This window comes from Parasteatoda tepidariorum, chromosome 10 (genome assembly GCF_043381705.1).
Source record: "Parasteatoda tepidariorum isolate YZ-2023 chromosome 10, CAS_Ptep_4.0, whole genome shotgun sequence".
NCBI lineage: Eukaryota > Metazoa > Arthropoda > Arachnida > Araneae > Theridiidae > Parasteatoda > Parasteatoda tepidariorum.
The window spans coordinates 7,105,527-7,131,863 of NC_092213.1; the positions used below are offsets into that span (position 1 = coordinate 7,105,527).

At 28.4% G+C, this 26,337-nt stretch overlaps 1 protein-coding gene across 3 annotated transcripts in view; it reads left to right on the forward strand.

Moving 5' to 3' along the window:
• The window catches only part of LOC107443704 (ATP-dependent RNA helicase pea), a 45,951-nt gene that overhangs the window by 16,187 nt on the left and 3,427 nt on the right, over nucleotides 1-26,337 (forward strand). For all 3 annotated transcript variants that reach the window (XM_043052094.2, XM_071186115.1, XM_043052097.2), the window contains exons 7-22: nucleotides 742-840; nucleotides 2,700-2,810; nucleotides 3,308-3,508; nucleotides 5,398-5,482; nucleotides 5,705-5,805; nucleotides 6,550-6,697; nucleotides 9,140-9,321; nucleotides 10,662-10,856; nucleotides 14,480-14,665; nucleotides 15,990-16,076; nucleotides 17,808-17,931; nucleotides 19,307-19,488; nucleotides 20,402-20,542; nucleotides 21,636-21,848; nucleotides 22,905-22,985; nucleotides 24,353-24,481. In XM_043052094.2, the coding sequence (XP_042908028.1) occupies nucleotides 742-840; nucleotides 2,700-2,810; nucleotides 3,308-3,508; nucleotides 5,398-5,482; nucleotides 5,705-5,805; nucleotides 6,550-6,697; nucleotides 9,140-9,321; nucleotides 10,662-10,856; nucleotides 14,480-14,665; nucleotides 15,990-16,076; nucleotides 17,808-17,931; nucleotides 19,307-19,488; nucleotides 20,402-20,542; nucleotides 21,636-21,848; nucleotides 22,905-22,985; nucleotides 24,353-24,481 (2,265 nt within the window). The remainder of the gene's footprint in view (nucleotides 1-741; nucleotides 841-2,699; nucleotides 2,811-3,307; nucleotides 3,509-5,397; nucleotides 5,483-5,704; nucleotides 5,806-6,549; nucleotides 6,698-9,139; nucleotides 9,322-10,661; nucleotides 10,857-14,479; nucleotides 14,666-15,989; nucleotides 16,077-17,807; nucleotides 17,932-19,306; nucleotides 19,489-20,401; nucleotides 20,543-21,635; nucleotides 21,849-22,904; nucleotides 22,986-24,352; nucleotides 24,482-26,337) is intronic.

The window sequence follows — 26,337 nt, forward strand, 5'->3', positions numbered from 1 at the left end:
TTACATTTTAAAGTGGTTGAAAATTTTATGATTTTTTTCTTCATATTTTCAATTGATAAATTTAATTTAAAATAATTTATACCACCAATTTATGTGAACAAATTAAACATAGATATAAAGATATGATAATCAGAAGATGGTGTGATTAGTTTCTGACAAAATTAAAAAAATATTTCTGCCCACAACACTTCAATTTTCATAATATACTACCACTTGAGAAAATCTTTTTCAGTAAAAACTAAATTTGGCAGGTGTGAATAATTTTAACTATTTTACTTTGAAGTATTAACTGTTTTAGCTATAATATTGTTTTTAAATATTAAGCATTATGAATGCATTTTAACAGATTCTTTAGTTAATTAATGTAGAAAAAATTTAAGTAAAAAGAAAAATTCTAATTGGAATCAAATATTCTTTTTTATAACCAAATCATGACTTTCGTCAGCCATAGTAGTTTCTGTTGTATGAAATTAACTATTTTAAACATTTATGGAATTGATTGATCAGTTTAAATTGTCTTTTAGTTTTCAATTTTTAATTATATTCCATAAATATTGTTTATAAATACATAAAAAAAAACTGTTATTGAATTGGATCATGGATGTGTTCATTAACGCTTGACTAGTATTTAAAAAATTGTGTAATGGCTTTTTTTTTCTTTATTGATTAATAATATTTGTAAAAAAATAAATTGTAGTTACTTTTTATTGTTACATTATTTATAGAATTTATTTATTGCAGATCTATAATGGCAAAATTACAAACATAATGCAGTTTGGTTGTTTTGTACAGTTGGAAGGACTCAGGAAACGCTGGGAGGGATTGGTACACATATCTCAAGTAATTATCTTACTTTTTGAGAAAATTAAGAACATTGCAAAATTATGCTTTAGAATAAATGCTTTTTTATACTTAATAAGAGTTCATTATTATTTTCTTTTTTAAAATTTCTGTTGTTGCTTACCAATGCCAGGAAGCCTGCTTGGGAAACCAAGCCAAGTTGAGACATGGAGTGCATTTCTTGTTTTTCAGTGGCGCCATCCATAACCAGAAATATGATTTCATCCACACGCACGCACTTCACAGGCCGTTTTACAGGGCAGACCCATTCATTCACCCTCAGAATGTAATTTTTGACCTGACCGGAAAAACGATCAATCTCCCATTCAGTACCCCAAATATATTGATTTGTTATGGGAACTTAGAGGGCTTTGTGACCCTGACAGATTTATGTGTACCATTCACCATTTGATACACGTGGTGTCTTCAGCCAGCGGGATACAAACTAAGGTTCTCACGAACACGAGTCGAGCATCCTATCAATTGGGTTTTCCCCTCCTCGAAAAAATCACTTATTCATATTTGTAATCTAATGTGGTTTGCTTTAAATTTTATTTATTAATCTATTTATGTACTTAAAAACAATCCCACCTCTAAACGTTTTGATATTACTTGATAGTTACTTCTATAAATTTTCTTTTTACTACATGCTTTTTGAAGCACTATTTTAAATTATTGTTTTATAGATTGAATAGCATTTTTTTTCTTTCTATAATGTACTATGAATAGCAATATATAAAATTGAGTGCAAAAAAGTTAAGATAGCTGCAATATTTGCAAGTTATATAATTTTTTTAACTTACACTTTAAATTAGCACTTATAACAATTTTTATTTTGTTTGAATTAAGTTATGTATACTCAGTGTGTGTCAAGAAAACAATATTTACTCATGATCTGCAAACAAATTTTTTTCACATAAATTGAAACTTATATACATGTTATCAAGTTTATTGTATTTTATAAAAGCAAAATTGGTATTTCTATTAGTTTTATTATTAGTAATTTAACTAAGTTCTGTTGTTTTCTTGTTTAAAGCCTTTGAAATTATTAACTATCTGGAATTAAGAATTTTAATATTTTCGAATACAATGCTGTTTAAAATTGTTAAAATACTTTACATTAGTCAGTAATTTAAGAATTTTTCATAATTTTTTTTTTTTTTTTAGTTTATCATAAAAAACAGAGAAATGTTATAAAAATTTTATAAAAATTTCTTACATTTATTTATTAGCTTTTGTCTTGTCATTTGTCTATCCAAACATTAAGGAAATATGGTATATTTTATTTATTAAATATTAATTAATTANTTTGTAATTGTAGAACACGTTTATCTTACAAATGATTACAATTCCCAAAAATTATCTAATTTTTCACAAAGTTATTCTGAAACATACTCACCTCCATGTTTGCAACTTGATTAAAAAATATTTTGAAATAATTTCTTTATTTAAAAAACTTTTGAAATCTAGTAGATTGCAAATTAAAATGGAATGCTTTTTTTAATGCTTTGATATTTGTATATTTTAATTAATGTTTTGACTAGTTGCTCTGTATGTGGTTATTAATTTTAAGTTTTGTTTCTACTTAATTATGTTTACATCATTTATTGTATAGTACTTAATATGAAATCTATGAACTGTACGGCAGAAATCTGTTTTGAATTTTTATGTGTATGTTTAATATAAAATTCAGAGTGAAAATAATGTTTTTTGAGTTGTTTAAGATAAAGGATTGATCTTTTGTCGGGTAGAATTTTTTTTTTTCATTTGAAAATTTATTTATTGATCAGATTATAAATCTGACACTTTAATAACAGCTATTTTTTATGTTAAAGATAAATATCATTTATTTTTCACAGCTTCGCAGAGAAGGCCGTGTTACAAGTGTTGGGGATGTTGTCCAGAAAGGACAAAGAGTGAAGGTCAAAGTTTTATCTTTCACTGGACAAAAAACTAGTTTATCTATGAAGGTAATTTGTCTACTCAAATATTATTACTTTTATTTTATTTAAACATTTCATATTCCTGTTTATTATTTATTTAGGCTCTTAGGATTATTAGAATGCCTTCTAATGAATTCCTAGTTATTTCTTTTTATTATTAGTTTGTATATTTTAACCATAAATATCAAGCTGCTTATTTGTTTTTATGAAGTTGCTGGTTTAATTGCTATTGCTTACCCTTCAACTACTATCCAATTTTCTTAGTTTCGAAAATCTTTTTTCTTAGTGATAGAAAGGTAATTTATTAATATTTTTATAAATTCGAAGTAATAGACTATTTTTACCACTATATATAAAGAATTTATATAGAGATATATGAAAGTTCCATTCTTTCAGTTCTGCTAAATGTTTTATCAAAATTCTATTTGGGTTTCTTTAGTACATAATTTGCAAAATCCTCAAATGTTGAAGGACTTGCTAAAAATATTATGGAAAAGTGAAGTAATTTTTTTATTCCATATTAGGATGTTGATCAAGATTCTGGAAAGGATTTGAATCCTAAAGTTTCTATTCCTGAGTCTACTCGCAGATCTACGCAAGACTTGTTGAGAAATCCAGACAGACCGTCCAGTTTTAATCTCATACCCAAAGTGGACGATAGTGATGTGGACACAAGGAAACATGTCCAAAGAATATCATCTCCTGAAAGATGGGAAATTAAACAGGTAATTTTATTTAATGTATCTTCTCAATTGAATCTTAGCTTTCAGAATTACATATTATCAAACTTATATATAATCGAAGAATTATTAAAAAAATATTGTATGTAATCAATTTCTAACTAAGTAAAATGTAGATTACAATATGATAAGTAAATAGTACTTATAAACTCATCAGCAGCCTTGAGCACTGCATATCGAATACTAGAAGTACAAAATTTTGTTTTTACAATGTGGCAATGAGCAAAAACTCTAAGCGATGTAGGAAATGAAATTGAAAAAATAGAACAATAAGCATACTTAAAGCATTGGCCTACAGCTTTTGCTGTTCACCTTGTTGTGAAAACTAAAACTTGCACTTCGACATACCTTCAGGTATGAAGTGCTGAAGGCAGGTGAGGAGTTTTGGCACTCTTTGTGTATTACATTGTATTCTATATATATATATGTATACCCCATGAATGACAGTTTTCATAGTACCACTTAAATGTATACCGGGCAGTGGCACTTGACCTTTAAGAAACATTGATGTAGTGGCTCAAATGCTCATGAGAGGATCCAAGGTCTACTGTGCCTATCCCAGTTTTCTTGTCTTTGTGCTTTGAAGTTCAAGCGCAGATGTTCCGGTTGAGTGGTCAGGCGAACGTGAAACCCCCAGTGTTTAATTCCCAAGTATGTTTGGTTCTCATTTTATTGACCCATTGAAAAGCTGATACATCTTATTACCTACATAAATATTGTGGAGTTTTTTTCCCCTCCAAAAGTGCTTTCATGTGCAAATTGAAAATGTTTTTTATCATAATATTTCCCCATGCTGGTCATTTTCTTTTAACCTATCATTGATTATCCATAGTTGGTTTGAAAAAATCAAAACACAGATAAAATAATTATGTTAAATCTAAGTATGATAAGAATTATGTTACATTTTATTTTTGAAATAATGTGTAATATTATTCCATTAGTGATTGATAATATCTTACCTTTGCATAAAATGATTATGTTATCAGTTTCATAAACAATGACAGATGTTGTAAGTATTAATTTTTTTTATTTGTTATCTTAAAAAAATTTAGCAAATCAGTTGTTTTTTTTATTTCGTTCGTATCTATCTTTTTCATTAAAGTAAAAGCAACAAAAGAGAAGATATTTCAATTTATTTTATTTCTTTATTTGTTTTTACGTACAAAGTGTTATTCTTGAAAAGTAATTTAAGTTTCCTTACTTTAAGTTTAAATCTTTCTTTCCTACAATGCAAAATGTTATGCAGGGTGACTCTGAAATCACAGGACAAACTTGGATTTAAAGTAATGCACTGCACATCTTTAAGATTTAGAATTGCACGGGAACCTATGACTGGAAATTTCATAGTACACCACTTGGCAGTATGAACTTGAACTGTATATGATAACTGTTATGTTGAAGAGGAATTTTATTTATCTAAATTATCTTAATGTAATGTTTCCTAATAAATATTGTTAAACATTTATAAAATTATTGTTGATTATTTACATTATATTGTTGAACACAAAAAGGAATTTTATTTATCTAAATTATCTTAATTTAATGTTTCCTAATAACTATTGTTGAACATTGCATTTAAATTGGGTCAGTATTAGATTCTTAATTGTAATTTAATGATGTGGCGACTAATTTAACAAGCTCACCAAATCATTAAAATACTATAAAGCAGCTATTTTTGCTTCTATTTGGATGCAATATGACATTTCCGGTCATGGGTTTCTGTGCTACTCTTGACATCCCCTCTGTCTTACCGTACATCCCCTCCAAGTTCGTCTCACAATTTTAGAATCACCCTGTATTTTAATCAATTTTATGAGAAAAGAATTCATTTTATATAACTTGCCATACTGTAACATGCATCTTAATTTCTGTAGATGCTTGCTGCCAATTGTGTTGACATATCCGAATTGCCAGATTTTGACGATTCTACCGGATTGTTACCCAAGGAGGATGACGATGGTGAGATTCTTTTCTCTGTTTTTAATGTAGCAAATAAATTTTAATTATATTATCTTACTTTTACATTTTGCATAGATTTAAAAGTTCAACATTATTGTGATGAAAACTGCAATTAAGTATTTAAGATTATTAATTTATAATATTTTGAAGTAGTTTTTTACTTTTTTGTATGGCAATTTTTTTTTAAATTTTAATTTAATTGTCCTTTTTTTAAACTTTTAGATGAGGACATAGAAATTGAATTAGTGGAAGACGAACCCCCTTTCCTATCTGGTCATGGTCGAGCAAACATGCAAGATCTTAGCCCAGTTAGAATTATGAAAGTAAGTTTTGTTGTATTCAAAAAAAAATTATTATGTACGCTTGTTACAGTATTTAATTTTACAATATTCAATTTTATCTCTCGTGTACTGAATTTTCAATTATTAATTTATGTTAAGAGCATATAGAAAAAAACAATTAAAAAACAAACTATTTTTTAATTCTAGTTTTAAAAATTAAAAAATAGTTCCACACCTTCTATTATTTTATTTATATGTTACTAATTAGAGAATTATTATGAAACTAAATAGTATTTAATTAATTAGGAAGTATACTTTTTGATGTTCAAATTTGGCTGTTTAAAAGTAAATTTAATAAAACAGAAATAATCCAATGATAATTGAATAAAGTAAAATTATATTTTTTTAAAGACTCAAAAAAAGAGAAATGTAAAACAAAAATAATAAAATGGCTAGGTATGTTAATATGTAAGAGGAACCTCAATTTGACAAATCATTTAGTTGAAGTTATTTATTGCTAATTAGGAAATTATTATGAAGCTAAATAGTATTTATTTCATTAGGACAAATACTTTTTGAAGAGATAATTTTATTGTTAAAAAGTAAATTCCATAAGACCTAAATAATCCATGGATTAAAAAAAAAACATATAATTAAATAAAATAAAATTGTATTTTATTAAAGGATCAAAAAAGAAAAATGTAAAACAAAAATTACAAAATGCTATATGGTGGCTTAATTGTTGTAGTAAAAGAAAGATCCATTTGATGAATAATTTAATTATAGAATCCTGATGGATCATTGGCACAAGCAGCCATGATGCAGTCAGCCCTTGCAAAAGAACGGAGAGAGCAAAAACAGCAACAAAGAGAGGCTGAGATGGACTCCATTCCTGCTGGATTGAACAAACATTGGATTGATCCTTTACCTGATGGTATTCCTGATGATTCATTCTTCCTCATTATTTATTCATTACTTTCCTTTTTTTTACATATACATTCATTGAACTATTCATTCTGCTGACTGTATCTCATTTTGTTCAAGCACTGTTGCAAACCTACCCCTTCCGGTCATATAATTTATAAAATAAAAATACTACTGGTTATACAATAAAATCACTACAGTGTGAGCTTACGAGTCACGGTTGTGATTTACAATTGATAGTTAGGGCTTGTAAATTTTTCTGTACAGTTACAATGTTAAAACGTCAAAATTTTTATTTCAACTCAAAATACAGTAGAGAACCAATTAACCGGGATGCTCGGGACCATCGCTATCCCGGATGTCTGAATTTCCCGGTTTTCTGGATCGGCCAAAAGTGCCGTTATTCGATGTTTTATCTAACCCAAATTACAAGGAAAAAGTTAAACATATTTAAAAATAGGGAAAAAAACGAAAAGATCTCCTAAATTTAAAAAAAATGGTAGAAATGGTTTAAAAGGATAAAAAAATTTCCAAATTTAGACAAGAAAAACAAGTTTAAAAAATACAAAATTTGCATATTTATTTTTTGATAATAATTAAAATCCCAAAATTAACTAATATAAAACAAAACCAATAATTAAAAAANCTCCTAAATTTGAAAAAAATGGTAGAAAAATAACATTTAAAAGGATAAAAACATTTGCAAATTTAGACAAGAAAAACAGGTTTAAAAAATACAAAATTTGCATATTTATTTTTTGATAATTAAAATCCCAAAATTAACTAATATAAAACAAAACCAATAATTAGAAAATGCAATATATTTCATACCTACTTATACTGGGGGGGAGGATGAAAAGAAAACTTATTAATCTAAATAAAAACAACACTTGAAAATTATGGAACAGAAACGATGTTTAAAAAAGGCACTAACATAAGTATTAAAACCTTGAAGAGACAGGATATTATAAGATAAACGGAATTAAGAAAGAAAACTTCATGATAAAATTTATGAATAAAAAGATTAATTTATTGAGTACAAAATTTATCCTAAAAGAAAAAAAGCGCAGTGGAGTCAGAAAAACAGAATCAAAATTTAAAAAAAAAAAACTACTATCTTCTTTATAAAATAATTGCCTGCTTTTATTAACAAATAATTATATGCTTAAATTAATAAACAATCTTCTCCTTTTATTTTATTTTTTTATTAAAAGACTATTTGTAAGGAAAGCAGATGTGATTGCACATCAAGAAAAACTTGCTAATGATATCGCATTTCTAAGAAATCAGAATTTATTCAACAAAAAAATATTGTTTTGTTAATTGATGTCAAATAGATAACTGGTGATTAAATAATGCATTATCTGAAATAATAAAACAATTCACCATAATAAATAACAAAACTGAGTAACTGAAGTGGATGATTTAAAATAAATCTCACATTTCACCTTTAAAATCAATAATCTTAGCCAGATGTTTCAAGTTCCTTAACTCAAACATTCATTGCTATGCCTGTGCAATGCATTTTCTCCACCCCCTCGTAAATCAAAGAGAAAACTAAATCAGCTTGCCACTCCTTTAAGTTTGATTGACGACAGCTTATCAGAAAAAGAAAATAAACACAGGAGAAAATAAAACATTTGTCCCTTCCCTGCCGCCTCTGGATCTAATGATCTTCAAGGTCAGGGGAAGAATTGAAGTTCCTCTGGGCAAGTGAGGAGAAGTATTCCCTCCTTTCCCTCTACTCTACTTTAAGTAGTACTTTAAAATAGCAAGAAAAGCAAGCAAAATTCTTCCCGGTTTTCTGGTTTCCCAGTTATCTGGATACCGGATAAATTCTCTACTGTACCAGAAATCGTTTGAAAATGTATTTAAACAAGAAAAACTTAAGTAAGTAAAAAATACGTACAATATGTGTCTTTTATCTTCTTTACAGTGCATCATTAAAAAACATATTCATATTTCAGTGATTTCATGGATTTAGTCTTAACAAAACCCTTTGGCCCTGGACAGACGCTCCTGGCCTCAGTGATAGCATGAAAGGGTTGAAAAGTTCCCAAGATATGGCTTAATACTCAAAAAATAAATTTAACATTTAGGGTTCCGACTATCAACAGCTCTTCTGACCAAACTATTTGGACCGTATTTCACAGTGTGCAAAAACTCTTAATATTTTGAAAGTCGCGATTCAAAATCCATTGGGGGGGGGAGGTATGTTTATTGTTCAGAGAAAGTACATTTTTTGACTGATTTTGTATCTTAAAATGTCGTCTGTTCTAATTTATTAACGCATATTTAGGCTCTTGAATAGTCCAAGTACATGAAATTTCGATCATTAGATAAAAATTATTTCGGGTTTTCACTTTTTCATTTAGTGCATTGTACACTAGCAGCAACTATAAAGAAAAATGTTATTTATTTTGAGTATGAATTTTTTTTATGTAATTTATAGCTGAAGGGCGTACACTGGCAGCAAATATGAGGGGTATCGGATTGTCGACTCAAGATTTGCCAGAATGGAAGAAACATATCACAGGGGGCTCTAAAGCATCCTATGGAAAGAAAACTCAGCTCACCATCCTAGAACAAAGGCAAAGTCTTCCAATCTATAAATTGAAAGATGACCTGATTAAAGTAATTATTGTTGAAATTTTTTAGTTTTTATAACTTTCGGTGAAAGTTTAAACGCATTTGTTAGAACTTTTGTTTTTATCCATCTGCTATTGATTATTTGTTTTCTCCAATTTATCCAAATTAACCAAAGTGAGCATTCATAAATTAAAATTAGGTTTGGCCTATATCTTACTAAATATCTACTTAACGCATACATTTTCATGGCAGTATAATCGCTTTCGTTTCTTGCGAAACACAGAAACTTAAACCATTTGCGATTTAAGGATATAACATTTGAGCATCCTGCCTACATTACCACTGTTACTGCACTATTGTTATTGTTACTATGTTATTGTATACTATGTTATTGTATTGTATACTATTGTTATTGTATACTATTGTTATTGTATACTATTGTTATTGTATACTATGTTATTGTTGCCTAGCTACATAGAGGGTCTTAAATCAACCCATCAGTATCATTTCAATTTTTAAAAATAATTAAGAAATATTATTGAGGTAAAGTTTCTTTTATTTAAGATTTATTTGTTTTAAATTGGTTTACGATTTCTGATTCTGTGGTTTTAAATAAAAAGAAACAATATATATGTCACCATATCACAATGTCTAAGAGATTATATAACTCAATGTAAAATTTATTACATCATTCAGTTCTAATTAAAATATGTGCCCTTATAGTGTATTCTTCAATTAGAACTTATTTAATCTTCCTGGAATAATAAATTAATATATATTTATCAAATGTTTTGGAATATTCAAACATCGGGTTCCTTTGGGTTGGATTAATTCGGCAAAATATTTATTAGTTCAACTGTAAAATTAAAAATTTTCTCTAATCTTTTTCCAAAATTTGAGCTATACCTCTTATAATTTTTTCAATCATATTAATTAGCTTCTGTGTGTCATTTTGTGAGAGAAAACATACGTGCAAAATTTTAAAAATTAAATTCAATAATAACTTAAAAGAGTATTATTTTAAATGTCCATTTTAATTAATCAAGTGTATGTTATTGATAAATACTTTGGAGAAAAAAGTTATTTTGTCTGTCTCTTTTTTTTCTAGTATGATGTGACATTTAATTTCATATTTTATTTTCCTTAAAAATTTCTTTTCATTTAACTGATATGTAATGCATGAAATATTATATTAAATTCTAAATAATATTACAAAACAATTAAGATTTTAAAACTTTCTGACTATGATATGATGTGACATTTGATTTAATATTTTTTCCTTAAAAATTTGCTTTCATTTAACCGATATATAATACATAAAATATTATGTTAAAATTGTGAATAATTTTTCGAATTTCATAATTAAGATTTCAAAAATTTTATAGGCTGTAACTGAAAATCAAATTCTTATTGTCATTGGTGAAACTGGGTCTGGAAAAACGACCCAGATGACTCAATATTTATCAGAAGCTGGTTTCACTGCAAGAGGAAAGATAGGTTGCACACAGCCTAGAAGAGTTGCAGCTATGTCAGTCGCAAAAAGAGTCGCTGAAGAATTTGGCTGCCGATTGGGCCAAGAGGTATGTATACACCCAATTATCATAATACTGTATGTTAATTTAAATCAAGGAATTAAGTTTGTAATCATTTAAGCTATCTAATTTAGATTATAATAGTTTAATTCATTTGTTTGCCGGCCAGGTGCCTGACTGTGAAGCCAATGGCTGCGGTTTTGAATCCCGCTCTGAGCGTGGATGTTTTTCTTTTTGTGTTGTCCTCTGTTGTGTGTGAATGTGACCCACCCTATGAATGGGTATTTGTGATGTAGGTATTGTTGCTCGCCTCCGTGACTTAGGTTCACAGGTGCCCACTGGGTAACTTTAAATGAGTAACACTTCAGCATTTTCTGAGGTGAGGAACAAAAGTTCAGTACCTGCCTTTAGAGAGAAAAAAAATTCCTTTGTTTAGTTTATGATAATTTAAGTAATTTATTTTGACTTATTTATTATTAATTTGTTCATTTACAGGGTGCGTTCTGAAAGTAATGCGCATGATTTTATTGTGACGTGACAATTGATCGCAGCGCACTCAGATTGGTCAAAAAATGTGGTGGGGGATTTATCCTTCCAAACAAGCCTGGTCTCAGGTCGCTCCGAGCGGTAGGACGTGTCTTTGCGCAAAATCTTTTTTTCTATAGAGTCACGCCGTGATGGAGTGTTCGTTCGCTGGAACAGAGGTACACGATAAAGTTTTGAGTGCGACTTGGGAAGAATGTGACGGAAACTCATCACATGCTTCAAGACGACTTTAAGGAGGAATGCATTTCGAGATCTCAGTGTGGAAGGTGGCACAAGTCCTCCAAGGAAGGTCACCGACGAGCTTTGTTCTGGACGCCCAACAACAGCCCGACCCGATGAAAACGTCCGGCATGTGCGTGAAGTTTTGAAGTCAGACAGTCGGTTAAGCATTCAGGTAATTGCTAACACCCTAAACTTGTCAAAATGTGTGGTACATGGGATTGTGACGAAGGATTTGCAAATGCAAAAGGTCTGTGCCGAAGGTGTTGACGGAGGAGCAAAAAGGTGTTCAAGTTTTGCGCAGTGAAGAATTGCTGGAATTGATGAGTTGATGCCCCAGCCTATAGCCCTGACTTGGAACCGTGTGACTTTTTATTGCTCCCGAGACTGAAAAGAGAACTGAAGGAAAAGCACTGGGAGTCGGTGGAGAGCATCCAAGCTCATGTTACAGGGTTCCTGAGAGGCATTCCTGTCGAGGACTTCCAGAGTGCCTTCCAGACGTGGCAGAATCGTCTCCGCAAGTGTATTGATGCACAAGGGAACTATTTTGAAGAATTTTAACCATTTGTACCCATGGGATCAATAAATCTATTTTTGCCAGAAAATGCGCATTACTTTCAGAATGCACCCTGTATACTAATTTAATTCATTTGGTTTAGTTTATGATAATTTAAGTAATCTAATATAGCTTATAACAATTTAACTTATTTGGTTAAGTTTATGCTGATTTTAGTAATCTAATTTAGATTATAATAATTTAATTTAGTTGTTTAGTTTATGATAATTTAAGTTAGGGGTGCTCAACCTGCGGCCCGCGGGCCAAATGCGGCCGCAATCTGAACAAAATGAAAGAAAAAAATTAAATATTTGTTTTTGAAAAATAATAAAAAAAATTCGGTAATTTAAATTTACACTTTTAAGTTTTTGACGCACCCAATCTCAATCAATGTAGTTTTTCGATGGTTAACGCTACGGATTTCAGCATAGTTTTAAAAATCCCAATATTTTTAATACATCATTATTACGATTTACGAATTTTAATTATCCCTTTTGACGCTTTTCGTATGTGCCGATTCCAATGACTTTTAGGTAGTTATTGCTACCCATTTTCAAGTAGTTTCTGAAATAACGATTTTTGAAAGTTATGAAACGCTTTATTTGTGCAAACTTCATGGAAAATCTAAATGACTTTAGATCCTTTCTTCAAGATCCTTTCTTGTTATTGCTGCACATTTCAGCCCGGTTTTTATAACTTCGATATTTTAGCATGATATTATTACGAATCGCGAGTAAAGAATCGCTCATTTAGATAACCATTTTTTGACATGGCTTATTTGTAACGATTTTATCGCAAATCAAATTATTTTTCAATTGTTATTTTAGAAATTATTGCTACACATTTCTACAAGGTTTTGAAAGTACCGATATTTTTTATACACTATTGGGACATTTTAATTTCAAATCTCGCATTTAAATTACATAAAATTTGGACTTTATTTACTCCAATTTCATCTAAAATATTGAAGTATTTTGGTTATTGTTTTAGTAGTTATTACGTTTTCCCCGTGATTTAAAAAGATTATGATATTTTTAATACTATGGTTTGACAGCAAGCGAGTTTTGAATCGCGCATTAAAATAATTATTTTTTATGTGCTCTGTTTGTGCCGATTTTATCATTTGCGTTGTACCGATTTTAACACGCATTTTTTAAGAGGTTTTTCGAACGTGTTTTTTCTTCTTTCCCGTTATTGCTGCATTTTTATTTGTGATTTANAAAAAAATTTCAATTTTTCCATAGTTTTTTAATTATTTCAATTTATCTAAATTTTTTCTGATAAATTGATTCTGATTTTCGAATTCTGTTTTCCTTCTTAAGTAATCAGTTTTGCATTTTCTAATTTTAAACGTTTTAAAGTATTGTATTTTCTGCAAAGAGATTACAAGGTTAACCGACAAAAAGAATTTAGTGTTATATAAACAATGATGTTTATATAACAATCACCACCAACAATTGCTTTCAATATGTCGGTCTAAACACTTTGGCATGCGGCCCTTCATTGGTCAATCTGCTGTGCATGTGGCCCTTCACTGAAAAAGGTTGTGCACCCCTAATTTAAGTCATTTATTTTCGTATATAATGATTTGAATAATTTTGTTTTATAAAAAATATTTTAATGTAGTGTATACTATATTAAATATTATTGAATATTTATTAATTCTCCTTATTCTGCAATAAATTGTCCAAAGAAGAGATACTTTAGTCTGCATAGCACAAAATATTCCCTATCCTTTTGGAAATCTTATTTAATTCAGAATAATTTTAATTTAATTTATCGAATCCCATCATTTGACCTCTAGGCCATTTGATCTCTTGCTCTCAAATGCTTCTTCACTCATTGAAGAAAGCAGTTGGTGCAGGACTCTCATCCAAATACGAAACAGTCATTTCCTGGTATGAGAATTATATATGCTTAAACGAAAAAGATGCGTGCGAAAACAGTCATGCTCTGTCAAGAGTCCAAAAGTTGGTACTACTGCAGCATATAGTGTGTTAGAAATCACAATAATTTAAAGCATCTTATGGAATAGTAATGTAGAAACATAATCGAAACAATAATTTAAAGCATCTTATTTAGTTTAAGATAATTTAAAATGCTTATTTAGATTATAAATTGAAATTGACTCTTATACCATTAAGTTCATTTTTAATTGTTTTTAATGTATAATTGTGCTTATTTTTAGATTAAGAAATGAAAAATTATAAATTTTCTACGAAAGTTTTATTAGAACTTTTTTTTCAACATTTTTTTACGTCATAAAACCTAAAGAATTATTTTGTCTTTTTTCTGGTCAGGTTATCTGAACTAGAAAATGTTTTAATAACATTTCATATCTCTTTTTTAGGTTGGTTACACCATCCGTTTTGAGGATTGTACTAGCCCTGAAACTGTCATCAAGTACATGACAGACGGTATGTTGCTGAGAGAGTGTCTTGTTGACCCTGACCTGAAAAGTTATGCGGTTGTGATGTTGGACGAAGCTCATGAGAGGACAATTCACACTGATGTGCTGTTTGGTCTATTGAAAAATGTAAGATATTGACTGTGTTACATAGCTGCCAACCCTGTGGCAGAATCGTGGCGACATTGTCGCAGAACATTATAGAGCTCTTGTAAAAAGAAATTTTTATTTGGGGTTTAGAAGTTAGGTTTTTTTTTCTGTAAAAGTTTTTGAAATATTTTTTTCTGCAGAACTTCTCAACCCCTTCCTGCAGAATTATATTCAAGAAATGTTTTTCTCACATAGAGGTAGAAAAAATGCTCATGATTTTTTTTTTCTACTTTCTTTTGAGAATATCTGGCTTTAGCTAGAATTAGATTGATATTATAAAAAGTAATAATGGCAAAAATTTCAAAAAGGTTAACTATGCAAATATTTTTTTTTAAACACAAGAATATCACCAATAATATTAGAATATGTATTCTTTTATATGTAGATTAAAAAAGTTCTTACATTTATAATTAAAGAAATTATATACTGTTCTATTTTATAAGGCTTTTTTTTCAAACAGAAAGTGCTTCTGTGACTTTAAATTAGTAACATTTACATTTGTTACTATTAAAAATGTCTCTCAGAAAAGTATTAGTACTAGAGACAATTGTCGCAGAAAGTTCAAAAAAATTCTGCCACAGGGGCTACCAACTCTACTGGATTTACCAGTAGACTACTGGATATTGCCACTTTCTCTTGGTTTACTGGTTTAATCAAATTTCTCCCAGCTTTCATGCATTTTTAGAAAATTCCTTAAAATTAAATTTCCTAAAAAAATCCCTTTTGAAGTAGAATTTTTCACAGTTTATAGCATGCTCTAATATTTAACTTAATGTTACATAATGCCCTTTGCACTACTGCACTTTTTCAATACTTAAATTAATGTTACATAATGAATATACAAATACTGAATACTACAATTGAAGCTCGCTTCAATTGTAGTATTCAGTTTAAAGCTTTTCTTTCTTCTTTAAGATTTTCTGTTTATTTTTATTTGGAACTCTCTTTGTAAATTAATTAAAATATCTTTAATAAACTATCAATAATAAATTACTTATCTATTATTATAAAAAATTACAAGTTAACATAAGAAAAAGCATTTCAAGTTCATTTAATGTCGATCATAACTGGTAAATATTACTTACTTTTAATTAAATATTTGTATTTTGATGACAAAAAAATTCCTTATATTTAAAATATTTAGTATATAATACAACAGTTAGCATGTAGTTTATATTATTTCATAAAATCTACTGGATTTTTTGCTGTAGCTATGGTGTTATTTTTAATAATGTTTTCATAATCACCAATAGGCATAAATTGTATAATATTTGTTATTTATTTTATTATTGTTTATCTACAGGCTGTGAAGCGCAGACCAGAACTGAAACTTATTGTTACATCTGCCACATTAGATGCTGTGAAATTTTCTCAGTATTTCTTTGAAGCAGTAAGTATAATTTTTTTTTCTTTTCGTGTCAGTTTAAATTACATTTATACTGTATTTTAAATTGATGGCATAAAGTATTCAGTGTGGGAGAAATATATAGAAGGCTCTTATGTCTCTATTCCCCCTTCATCACTGCATCATACTCTACTGTTTTTCACAAGAGAATCATCGTATTGTACTGCTATTACTTAATGATTTTCCATATTTAGACTATTTTCTCTCCTTTTTTGTATAAAAATAAATAAATTAATAAATTTTTGTGTAACTCAAAAAAAAAGAAAAATTCTATTTTTTTAAAAAAATTTCCCCCCCACCTAAGTGCAAGAGCTACGAAAACTATTATCAATTGTATATCTGCGAACCCATGTTGATATTGTACAAATTGCTTACATTCGAGATTCGGTACATCCTTAAATTGTTCTTAAGTTTGGAGGCAATATTGTACTTAGTTTTTATATTTTGGACTTCCAGCTCTGCTTATTATTGTTTTAAAAGTACATGATTGTTTATTACTTTTGATTTCATATTAAGTTAGTTGTGAGCAATATCATTTTAATCTTCTTAAAAAAATCTTTTATTAAAATTGCAGTCTGTGTAATTTTAATTTACAATTTGTAATGTTGTAAATGCCTATAAAGTTTAAATAGTGTGTAGAAAGATAGAAGAAATCCAGAAATTACTAGTAAAGATTAAAAAAAAATTTTTTTTGCTGCACTGTTATTTGTTCTATAAGTTTTGATTTCATATAAAAATATATTTTATCTAAATGCAAGATTTACTAAGAATGATGCATGATTTGATTAAAAATAATGTTGTTGAACTTTAAATAAACTTTATTGTTGCTGTATTTTTGATTTTGGTGTTAAGTAACCCTTTTCTCTAAAGTTACCTCTTTCCTCAGAGGTTTTGCCTTTACTAAGTAAATATGGATTCCATAACCTTAAAATGCTCCTGTAATATTTTCTCTTTTTATCTGATTTTTTCCCTACTCCTGTGATATTTTCTCTTTTAATCTAGTTTTTCCCTACTCCTGTGATATTTTCTCTTTTAATCTAGTTTTTCCTTTTTATCTGTTTTTTTTTCCTGTCAAACATAACTCAAAAACATATTAAATTATGTTTCTCCACTGTTAGATACTGTTGTGACTTCTATTTCACTCATGCTTACACTTTTAAGGCTACTCTGTTCATGCTTTAATGCAAGCAAGGTCTTTTTTAAAAGTATTGATAAGACTAATTACCTTTTTATTTCTTGATCTGCTCCATAAAAATGTTTCAATCTTTCTTTTTTTAAGTTGATTAAAAATTTGCATAATCTTTTTGAAGCAAAGATGGCCAAATACTTGACAGCTGTAAATTATAAAATTGTTTTGTGTATAATTCTACTGAAGTTTAGAACTTAGTTTGTTTCGTTTAGAATTCTGGAGGAAAAAAAAAAATTTTTTTTTTTTTTCTTCTTTTGATAATTTGACTTTATTACTTTCACTGCGAATTCTGAAAATTGATGTTGAGTGAGAAATTGTAATTAAATTGCCTCACCTGTTTTTTTTTTTTTCTTTTTTTTTTTTTTCATTTATTTTTTTGTTTATTACTATTATTATTTTTTGTATTTTTAACCAGTTGATTTTAAAATGCTCATCAAAAATAATTTTGTTTGATAATTTCCCCTTATTATAATATTTTTTTATTTTGATATTGTTTCGTACATTCAACTACATATTTATTATTTTAGCCTATATTTACCATTCCTGGACGTACATATCCTGTGGAAATTTTATATACTAAAGAACCAGAAAATGATTATTTGGATGCTTCTTTAATCACAGTTATGCAGATACATTTAACTGAACCAGTAGGCAAGTATTAAATAATATTGATTCTTGATGCTGCAAATACCTCTGATATTTCAAACATGTTTAATTAATCTTGACACATTTCTTTAATTATTATTATTGCTATACCTGTGTAATCTTTTTTTTTCAATCAGTTATTTTCTAAGAACTTTAATTGCAGTGGTTGGGTGTTATTTTTCTGTTTTCTTTGGTCTTCACCAGATTTTCTTATTAAAATTAATTTTAATGTGTTATTAACCGTTGTACATTTGTTTCTGGTTTTTCCGTTAATTATTTCCATAACTAATTAGTATTTTCTGGTCAACTGTTTCACTGAAACCGTTAAATAGTGTAACCATAAAGCTGATATTTATGTTGATCAAGTACAAGTCTTTTAGTTACATGTAATTGGTTTAGAAACATATATTATTAATTCTAATACAGTTGAAAAAACTGGATCATGTTAGATTGAATAAATATTTCTTGATGACTGATCACTTTTGAATAAGCCAATTTTTTATTCCGAACGATTTTAAACATGTGGGTAAATTAAATTCTCAAACCAAGCTCGTCTTCTAGAAGTAATTGAAATAGTGACTACATTTCCAAAGTAGTTTGTAGTCGCTACATTTAAAAAAAAATAGCTGTAGTTGTAGTTAACTACAAAAATAATGTAGTTTTTCCAACCACTGTTATTAAGGGCACACCTATTAAGAGCAGAGATATAAAATTGTATTTTTTAAGTTCTCCTTTTAACCAGTGATTCTGCTAGATTTTTAAAACTACTGACTCTCTCCAAAACTTCCATATTTCTTGTTCCTTTTTTCCTAAAATTTGATCCCTATTTAAAATAATATAATTAAAAAAAACATTTAATTTTTGAAAGTAACAAAATTTAATATGAAATTTTAAAAATTTGTTGCGCAAATTTATAGTGCATCTCAAAAATTTAAGAAAGGAGTATTTAAATCTAAAATTAATTAAAAAAAAAGAAAATTTTAAATCTAAATGGAAAAAAGTATAGAAATCTGATTATCAAATTTTTATTATGTTTTTATTAAATAAAATTTGATTATGATTTAAAATTTTAGCTATCTGATTGCTCTGCACTGAAATAATCTAGGAAGGGCTACTCTGAACGCTTCTGACTCACAGCAATTTTTAGTCGTCTTAACGTTATCACTTATAGTTAGTTTAAAAACAAAATTTTGCTAGTATATGTTTAAGTAATATAGTGTGACTTGTGACAAGGAGGAGAAAGGTGATGCTTTGTGACAAAAGGTAAGACGGGGGTAAAATGTATTTAAAAGAAATAATAACACTTATAGATGACCCCTAATTGTATATTCTATTAAATTAAATTATAAAATTATTGACAAAATTTTGTTTTTATTATCAGGTGATATTTTGCTTTTTTTGACTGGTCAAGAAGAAATCGATACGGCCTGTGAAATTCTATATGAAAGAATGAAGTCATTAGGCCCAAAAGTACCAGAACTGATCATACTACCTGTTTATTCTGCTTTACCAAGTGAAATGCAGACTCGCATTTTTGAACCTGCTCCCTTAGGATCAAGAAAGGTCTTCATTTTTATTTTATTTTTTTATTTCACTAAATTAAAAGTTTTTTAGTTTAATTTTACAATGTATTATTTTATTTATTTCATCTTATTTATATATTTTGCATTTGCCTCTTCTTTTTTTTAATTTAAAATTGAAATTACTTAAATACTGTAATTTTAAAGCTATTTATAACCATGAAGACGTTTTTTTTTAATTGAACATGTTAAATATACGAATTTAGTTCATTAATATTGTATTTTGACTGATAGAAAACTTTTTATTTATCAGTTGCTTCACCAAAAGTGAATAAACTAAACATGAACCAGAAATAAATTGTTTTGCATTAAATATGGTTCTCATGAAAATTGGACATAAACTGTCAAAGTGATAATGATTTTAATGCCACCAAACAATTAATGAAATAGTTCTTGCCTAATAATTATAAGCTTTTTTATAATACAATTGAAATCGGAGCCGCAATGGCTCAGAGCGTTCACCTTCTAATAAGGTGGACGAGATTTGATCCCGGCGATGGCTGATCAATACGAATTCCACATCCGGCTTTCACCGGCCACAGTGCTAACATAAAATATCCTCAGTGGTTGACAGATCATGGGTTTGAGTCATCTTGCCGCCAGGCTATCTATGGTAGGTTTACATTGTTTTCCTCTCCATGAAACGCAGATGCAAATTAGTCAAAAAGTCTTCCACAAAAGCAAAATTTCTCCCACTTCTTGATCCAGCCCTTGTCTTCTGGATTGGGTTCAATATTACAAGGCTATGGAGTTGAACTTTAGCAGTCGTAAACCCAAGAAATTGGGTCGTCTGTTTAACGACGGCTATAAAATAAAATACTATTAAATAAATAATAATAATCATACCCTAATTGTCATCTTGATTTCTCTGAAAGCTAACTTAATCTTTGTTTCAGGTTGTAATAGCTACAAATATAGCTGAAACATCCCTTACTATAGATGGCATTTATTATGTAGTTGATCCAGGATTCGTGAAACAGAATGTTTATAACTCTAAAACAGGAATGGATTCCTTAGTTGTTACACCTATATCACAGGTTTGTAAAAATGTTTGTTAATTTTTTCTCAGTTTTTTTAAACATTATTTAGACACTGTCTTTGTAGAGCAGGGGTGATTGTATTCTGGAGGTATCCCGAAATTCCGAGTTTTTTATAGTATCCTTCCCGGTCTAAAAACAAGGGGTAGTGCATGTGATTTTTTTGTAATATTGCAAAATTCTGTGTTTCTCAAGACCACTGGCTCTCGGACTTTCGCTAATCAGAAACTTAAAATTCAGCAAAATGTTCACAGAATTCCACTATCTAAAATCTAAATTTTGAAACTTTTGCTATATCTTGCTTGCGAGAGGCTTACATAAACGTGATTATTTTGGTTTGGTAAATTTACGCCATTTTGAATATTTAAAACTGCACTGGGATCCTCTAATATTGTGATTCCTATTCACACGGTTTGAATATCAAACATCGATATATATATTTACATAATTTGAAAGTTGCTCGTTGCGATTCGTATTCATGTGGTTTAAAAAGTCGTACATCATAATTCGTATTCATGCAATTTTAAAATAATATATTCACGCGATTTCAAAATCCAATATCATGTGATTTTACCATAAACAATTTTTAAACCTACATAACAGTATTGAAATATGCATCCTGAAAAAAGAGTAGCCCGCGATGGATTCTCAAAGAAGCTAATATTAGTGTGAAGAAATGTGCTAGCTAAAAAATCTAATTTAGTGCTTGTTACTTTTACTTTGACAACAAAAAAATATAATCTACAAATTAATATAGTATGTGCTAAAAACATAGACATCCTAATAAATCTACCATTGTAACTAAGTAGATTTTGTGCTAAGTTTCTTTTTTTTTTTTAATGTATGTTTTGCAAAGACCAAAACTGGATTCCATTACTTTTTTATTTCCTTTAATTTTGCCACATCAAGCTGTTAATAAATAACTTGCAAAAATTACTATGTAAGGCTTAACTATTATTTTTCAGCTGTTTACCTAAAATTTATAAGTTTTTAAAAGAAAAATAATGTATGTATCTTTAATTTTTTATTTAATTTCTTAAAATATCTATGTCATTTTAATTAAAAAATTTGTTTTGAAAATAATCTGTTATAGGCTCAAGCTAAGCAAAGAGCTGGCCGTGCAGGAAGAACAGGTCCAGGGAAATGTTATCGTCTCTACACTGAGAGGTCGTACAGAGATGAGATGCTGACCACTCCAGTACCGGAGATCCAGAGGACAAATCTCGCAGCCACTGTTCTGCAGCTCAAAGCAATGGGAATAAATGACCTGCTGTCATTTGACTTTATGGACGCTCCTCCACCAGAGGTACATTCTATTTTCATAATATTAGAATTTTAAAGAGTACCCTACTTACACTCCAATGTTAATGTGTCATTTAATATTTAGTTTTTGTGCTGTGCTTAAATCAAATTTATTTTTATATGATTAAAAAAAATTTTATCATTAAATGATTACAATTATTATTTTTTAATTATGGTGTGCCAAAACTTTAATTCATCCTATAATATGCTATAATTTAATTCATGCTACTATGTTTTTTTTTTTCTTTAAAAAGAAGTTTTGCTAATGCTGTACATATCCAATACAAAGCATAGGTGCCTAAGAATCCGTAAATGAAGGTCAAATATTTATAAAATATCAGAACATCAGATTATAAAATTTTAATCTTTCTCTATTCAACTGGTTAGTGTGATTTTCATAATTATAATTTATCATGTTAAATTAAATTAGTCTCACTGTGGACTGATTGTTAAACATGAATCACCCAAAGTCTAACATCATTGGCAGCAATGAGTGGGTGACCACTTTGATCATTCCGCTAAGGGACCAAGGGTGTGTGATATCAATCCTTGTTAAACTGCTGTCCAGTAAAGTGCTCTACTTTGACCTCAAGTCGTCATGCTGTCAGCGCAGGTAAGCCACTCCTTTGCTGAGGATCCAAATTGTGAGGACCTGTCTTCAAATTATCCTCAAGAAGAGGCACAGTCACTTTTCCCCCAATTTCTTAAAGGTTACTATGGAATATTACTCATCTGGATTAATTCAAACCTCTGATCAACAAAATATTTTCCTAATTAATAAAAATAAGTTATTTCTAGAAATTATAAAAAAATTTGCGTACATTGCATTCTTATTTCAATAAACCATGAAAAGTTTGCAGACAATTTCTCACCACAAAGTATTTAACTCTCATTTGTAATATTTGTTTTGTGGCATATATTTATACATAACTACTTAGATGTAAATCTAAAGAACCTGAATAACCTAATTATTTTTATTTTGACAAAAATATATTATTAAAGTTGTAACTTTATTGGTTGTTTTTCGAAATGAGTAATAATAAACTTTATTTCATTTCAGTCTCTGATAATGGCTCTTGAACAGTTGCATTCCTTAAGTGCTTTGGATGATGAAGGGCTTTTAACACGACTTGGACGACGGGTAATATAGGCAATTCATTCTAAAGAAATAATAAGATTGTTAACTTCATGCTTTGATTGTAGCTGTAAATGTCTTATCTAATTCAGTCAACCACTAAGAAATTAAATGTTGTTGGATAACTGAGTTTAAATAAGGTTTTTTTTAAATTAAATCTTGGTTTTTAAATTTGAATTGCTGTAGTAATGTATTGTTTTTATGAAATTTAAATACACACAGATTGTAATTGTAATGATCCCGAAAGCTATCTATTTCTCAATTTTATTTCGGAGTTCTGAATATTGTATCACATAGTTTTCTCATCAATGTTTTTTAAGTAATGAAGGTCATGAACTACAATTACTATTTAATTAATGAAGGAAAATGAAAGAATTAATCTTAAAACAAGTTTGAAGAAGCAATATTGCAGCAAAAAGTCCAATATTTTCAATAGAATTACTTTGAAAATTCTTCATTTAATAATTGCAATATCTGCTTCATTCTTTATACATTATGTAGAATAATTCATCTTAAAACAGGTTAGAAGAAGTAATATTATTAGCAAAAAAAAAAAAAAACATTTTCAATAGAATTATCTTTTGAATTCTCTATTTAATAAATTAAATATGTGTTTTACTCTTCACACATTATTTCGTTAAAATATGGATACCAGAATAGAGTATTGTTTTGGCATTGCTTTTAAACAATAGGTCTTTCGGATTATTTGTTGCCTTTTTTTTATTTAACACTACAAGGCTGGGGTTTTTGGACGTCCTAAGCTGGTTTTCGAAGAGACACATGGGTTTTACTGACTAAAACTGTCTTAAAGTGTCCAAAACCCTGAACACTTGTAAAAGGTAAAAATTCTATATGTGTAACCATTGTATGCATAGTAATTACATTCAGTAATAAGTATTTGATACTTTTTATACAATTTGTTTTAACTTATTAAAGGAAAATAATATAATATAGTACTAAAAGATTTATAACTTTTGAAGCTCCACAATTCAATGAATAACAAGAGTGAATACCTTATGTTTTAAATAAGAATAAATATGCTTTTAATACTGATAAGTTATATTTTTGCAAAAGGATAAATAATGCAATATTTAAAATAATAAACTTTTTTAATGAAACAAGCACTTATCTTCTTTCTGGTTTTTGTTCAAAAATTAATCTTTTAATTTTCACAATAATTTTTTTTTTTTTAATTTTGACATAATTTGGAAGAAAAAAAAAGGTTTAGAACAGTTTAAGACAATTTTGGACAAATGTGTTTTGGACAGGATTGTTTAAACTGTGGATTAATCCATTATCTCCTAAACCTTACCTACTCTGATTATAAGTATAAGTATGTGTACTAATATTTGTTTTTGTTTTTTTAAATCTAGATGGCAGAATTTCCTATGGAACCTAGTCTTTCAAAAATGCTTATAATGTCAGTGCATTTGGGTTGCAGTGAAGAAATTCTTACAATTGTTTCTATGTTGTCTGTTCAAAATGTATTTTACCGACCAAAGGTATATTTACGCCTTTTTTTTCTTTTAATTGCTTAACATTGTTTCTCATTTTTATGAACAATAATAGTTTCTAGTCTATCTTAGTTTGTATTTTAAGAAATGAAGAAAATTAAGTTCCAATTATAAATGGAACTTATTATTATTCTAATACATTTCAATGGTAGTTTAAAGTTGCAAAAGAAAAGTCTATTAAGTTTAAAAAATTTTACTTTTTTATACATATATAACTTTCCTGCAATAAATTTTACATTTTTAATTATAAATACTACTTAATAAGTTAGGTTGTCAATCTTCTATGGATATTTAAAGGTATATTTCGTTTATAACAACTGTGTATCTTTTAAGTTTTGATTAAATGATAATAATTGTTAATAATCTTTTACTGCTGAAAATATTGATTGTTTCTGAGAAATTGCCAATATAGCTGTTCAAAATATATTTGGCCTGTTTAGAATCGCATTTTGTCAATTATATAAAAATACTTATAACCAGATTATTAAATCTCCATCTCTTGTACTCATCACCGACCACCTTCAACTTTTAGCTTTTTTATTAATAATAGAATGTTCATTGGGGAATTACTTATTCCAAAAATATTACTAACTACTTGAAAGATACAAACCACTTTACCTCTAAAGGTCAACTATTATTTTAACAACCATGATTCTTTAAACAATCTAGAGCTCAAATATATATCGTCATCCAAAATTTTCTTTGTTGTAACAAATTAATTTTTTTATGACTGAAATTCATTATTGTGAACTATCAAGAAATAACACTAAACTAACCAACATCCACGTTATAACTAATGAGTAGAAAGAAATTTAAAAATATATATATACTAAATTTATTCAAAATTTTTTTAATTAAAAAAAAAATTTTATACATGCGTTAAAATTGTATCAAACCATTTATCTCATAGCACTTCATTACCATTCTGGTGTTACTTTAAATTTCCAATCATTTTACATAGGCACTATTAATTTTTTTTTCATTTTGCACATATTGCCTATTCAACCCAACTAACCAAATCATATTTCCATGAGAAAAAAAAGGTTGAAAGTCATAATGATAAACTTTTCAGTGAATTCCAGAATCAAGATTAGTTTGATAACTTCCGTGAGTTCTTTCTTAATTTCTGCAATTTCAATAGCCATCTGCAATAGTTAAAGGGTTATAAGGTTAAAATAATAAGGTTTAGAATTTTTGAAGTCATTAATTACAGTCCTAGTTAATAAATAGATGGAATAAAATAATGTTATTAACCACTTTTTTTCTTCTAATGTGTGAAAATGTAAAGAAATGTATCTATGCTATTCAATGTGTCGTATATTTCAAGTATTGCTATTAATTATTATGTTCCAGAAAGTGAAAGATTATTATGCATTAGAATTGCCCTCATACCATAAATACCAATTAACTTCCTAACGCACAGATTTTTTGCAACAAGAAAACGCACTTTAGAACATTGTCTTTTCTTTGGGTGGACAATTTTGATATACTGCGCTTTTGTTTCATGGAAAAAGGCTATATTCAGAGATGCCAACTGCTCCAAACTCGCCAAAATAATTTTTAAAAAACGGTAAATAACTACAAAGTAAATTTTCCAAATGACTATTTTTGCTTGCTTTTTAAAAGGTATAGCATGACATAAGTACTATAAAGTGGTGAATTATGTGAGCCTACAAATTATTTAGAAATAGTAGTGGATAAAAATCTACTAAATTGAATTTATTAAACCAAGAATCACAACTGATTAACTACCATTTTAAAATAGATATTTGCTGTCCGGAGCAAGTTGGCATCTCTGTATATTTTATTCTTGAATAAATAAGTGTTATAGCTTACAATCCTAT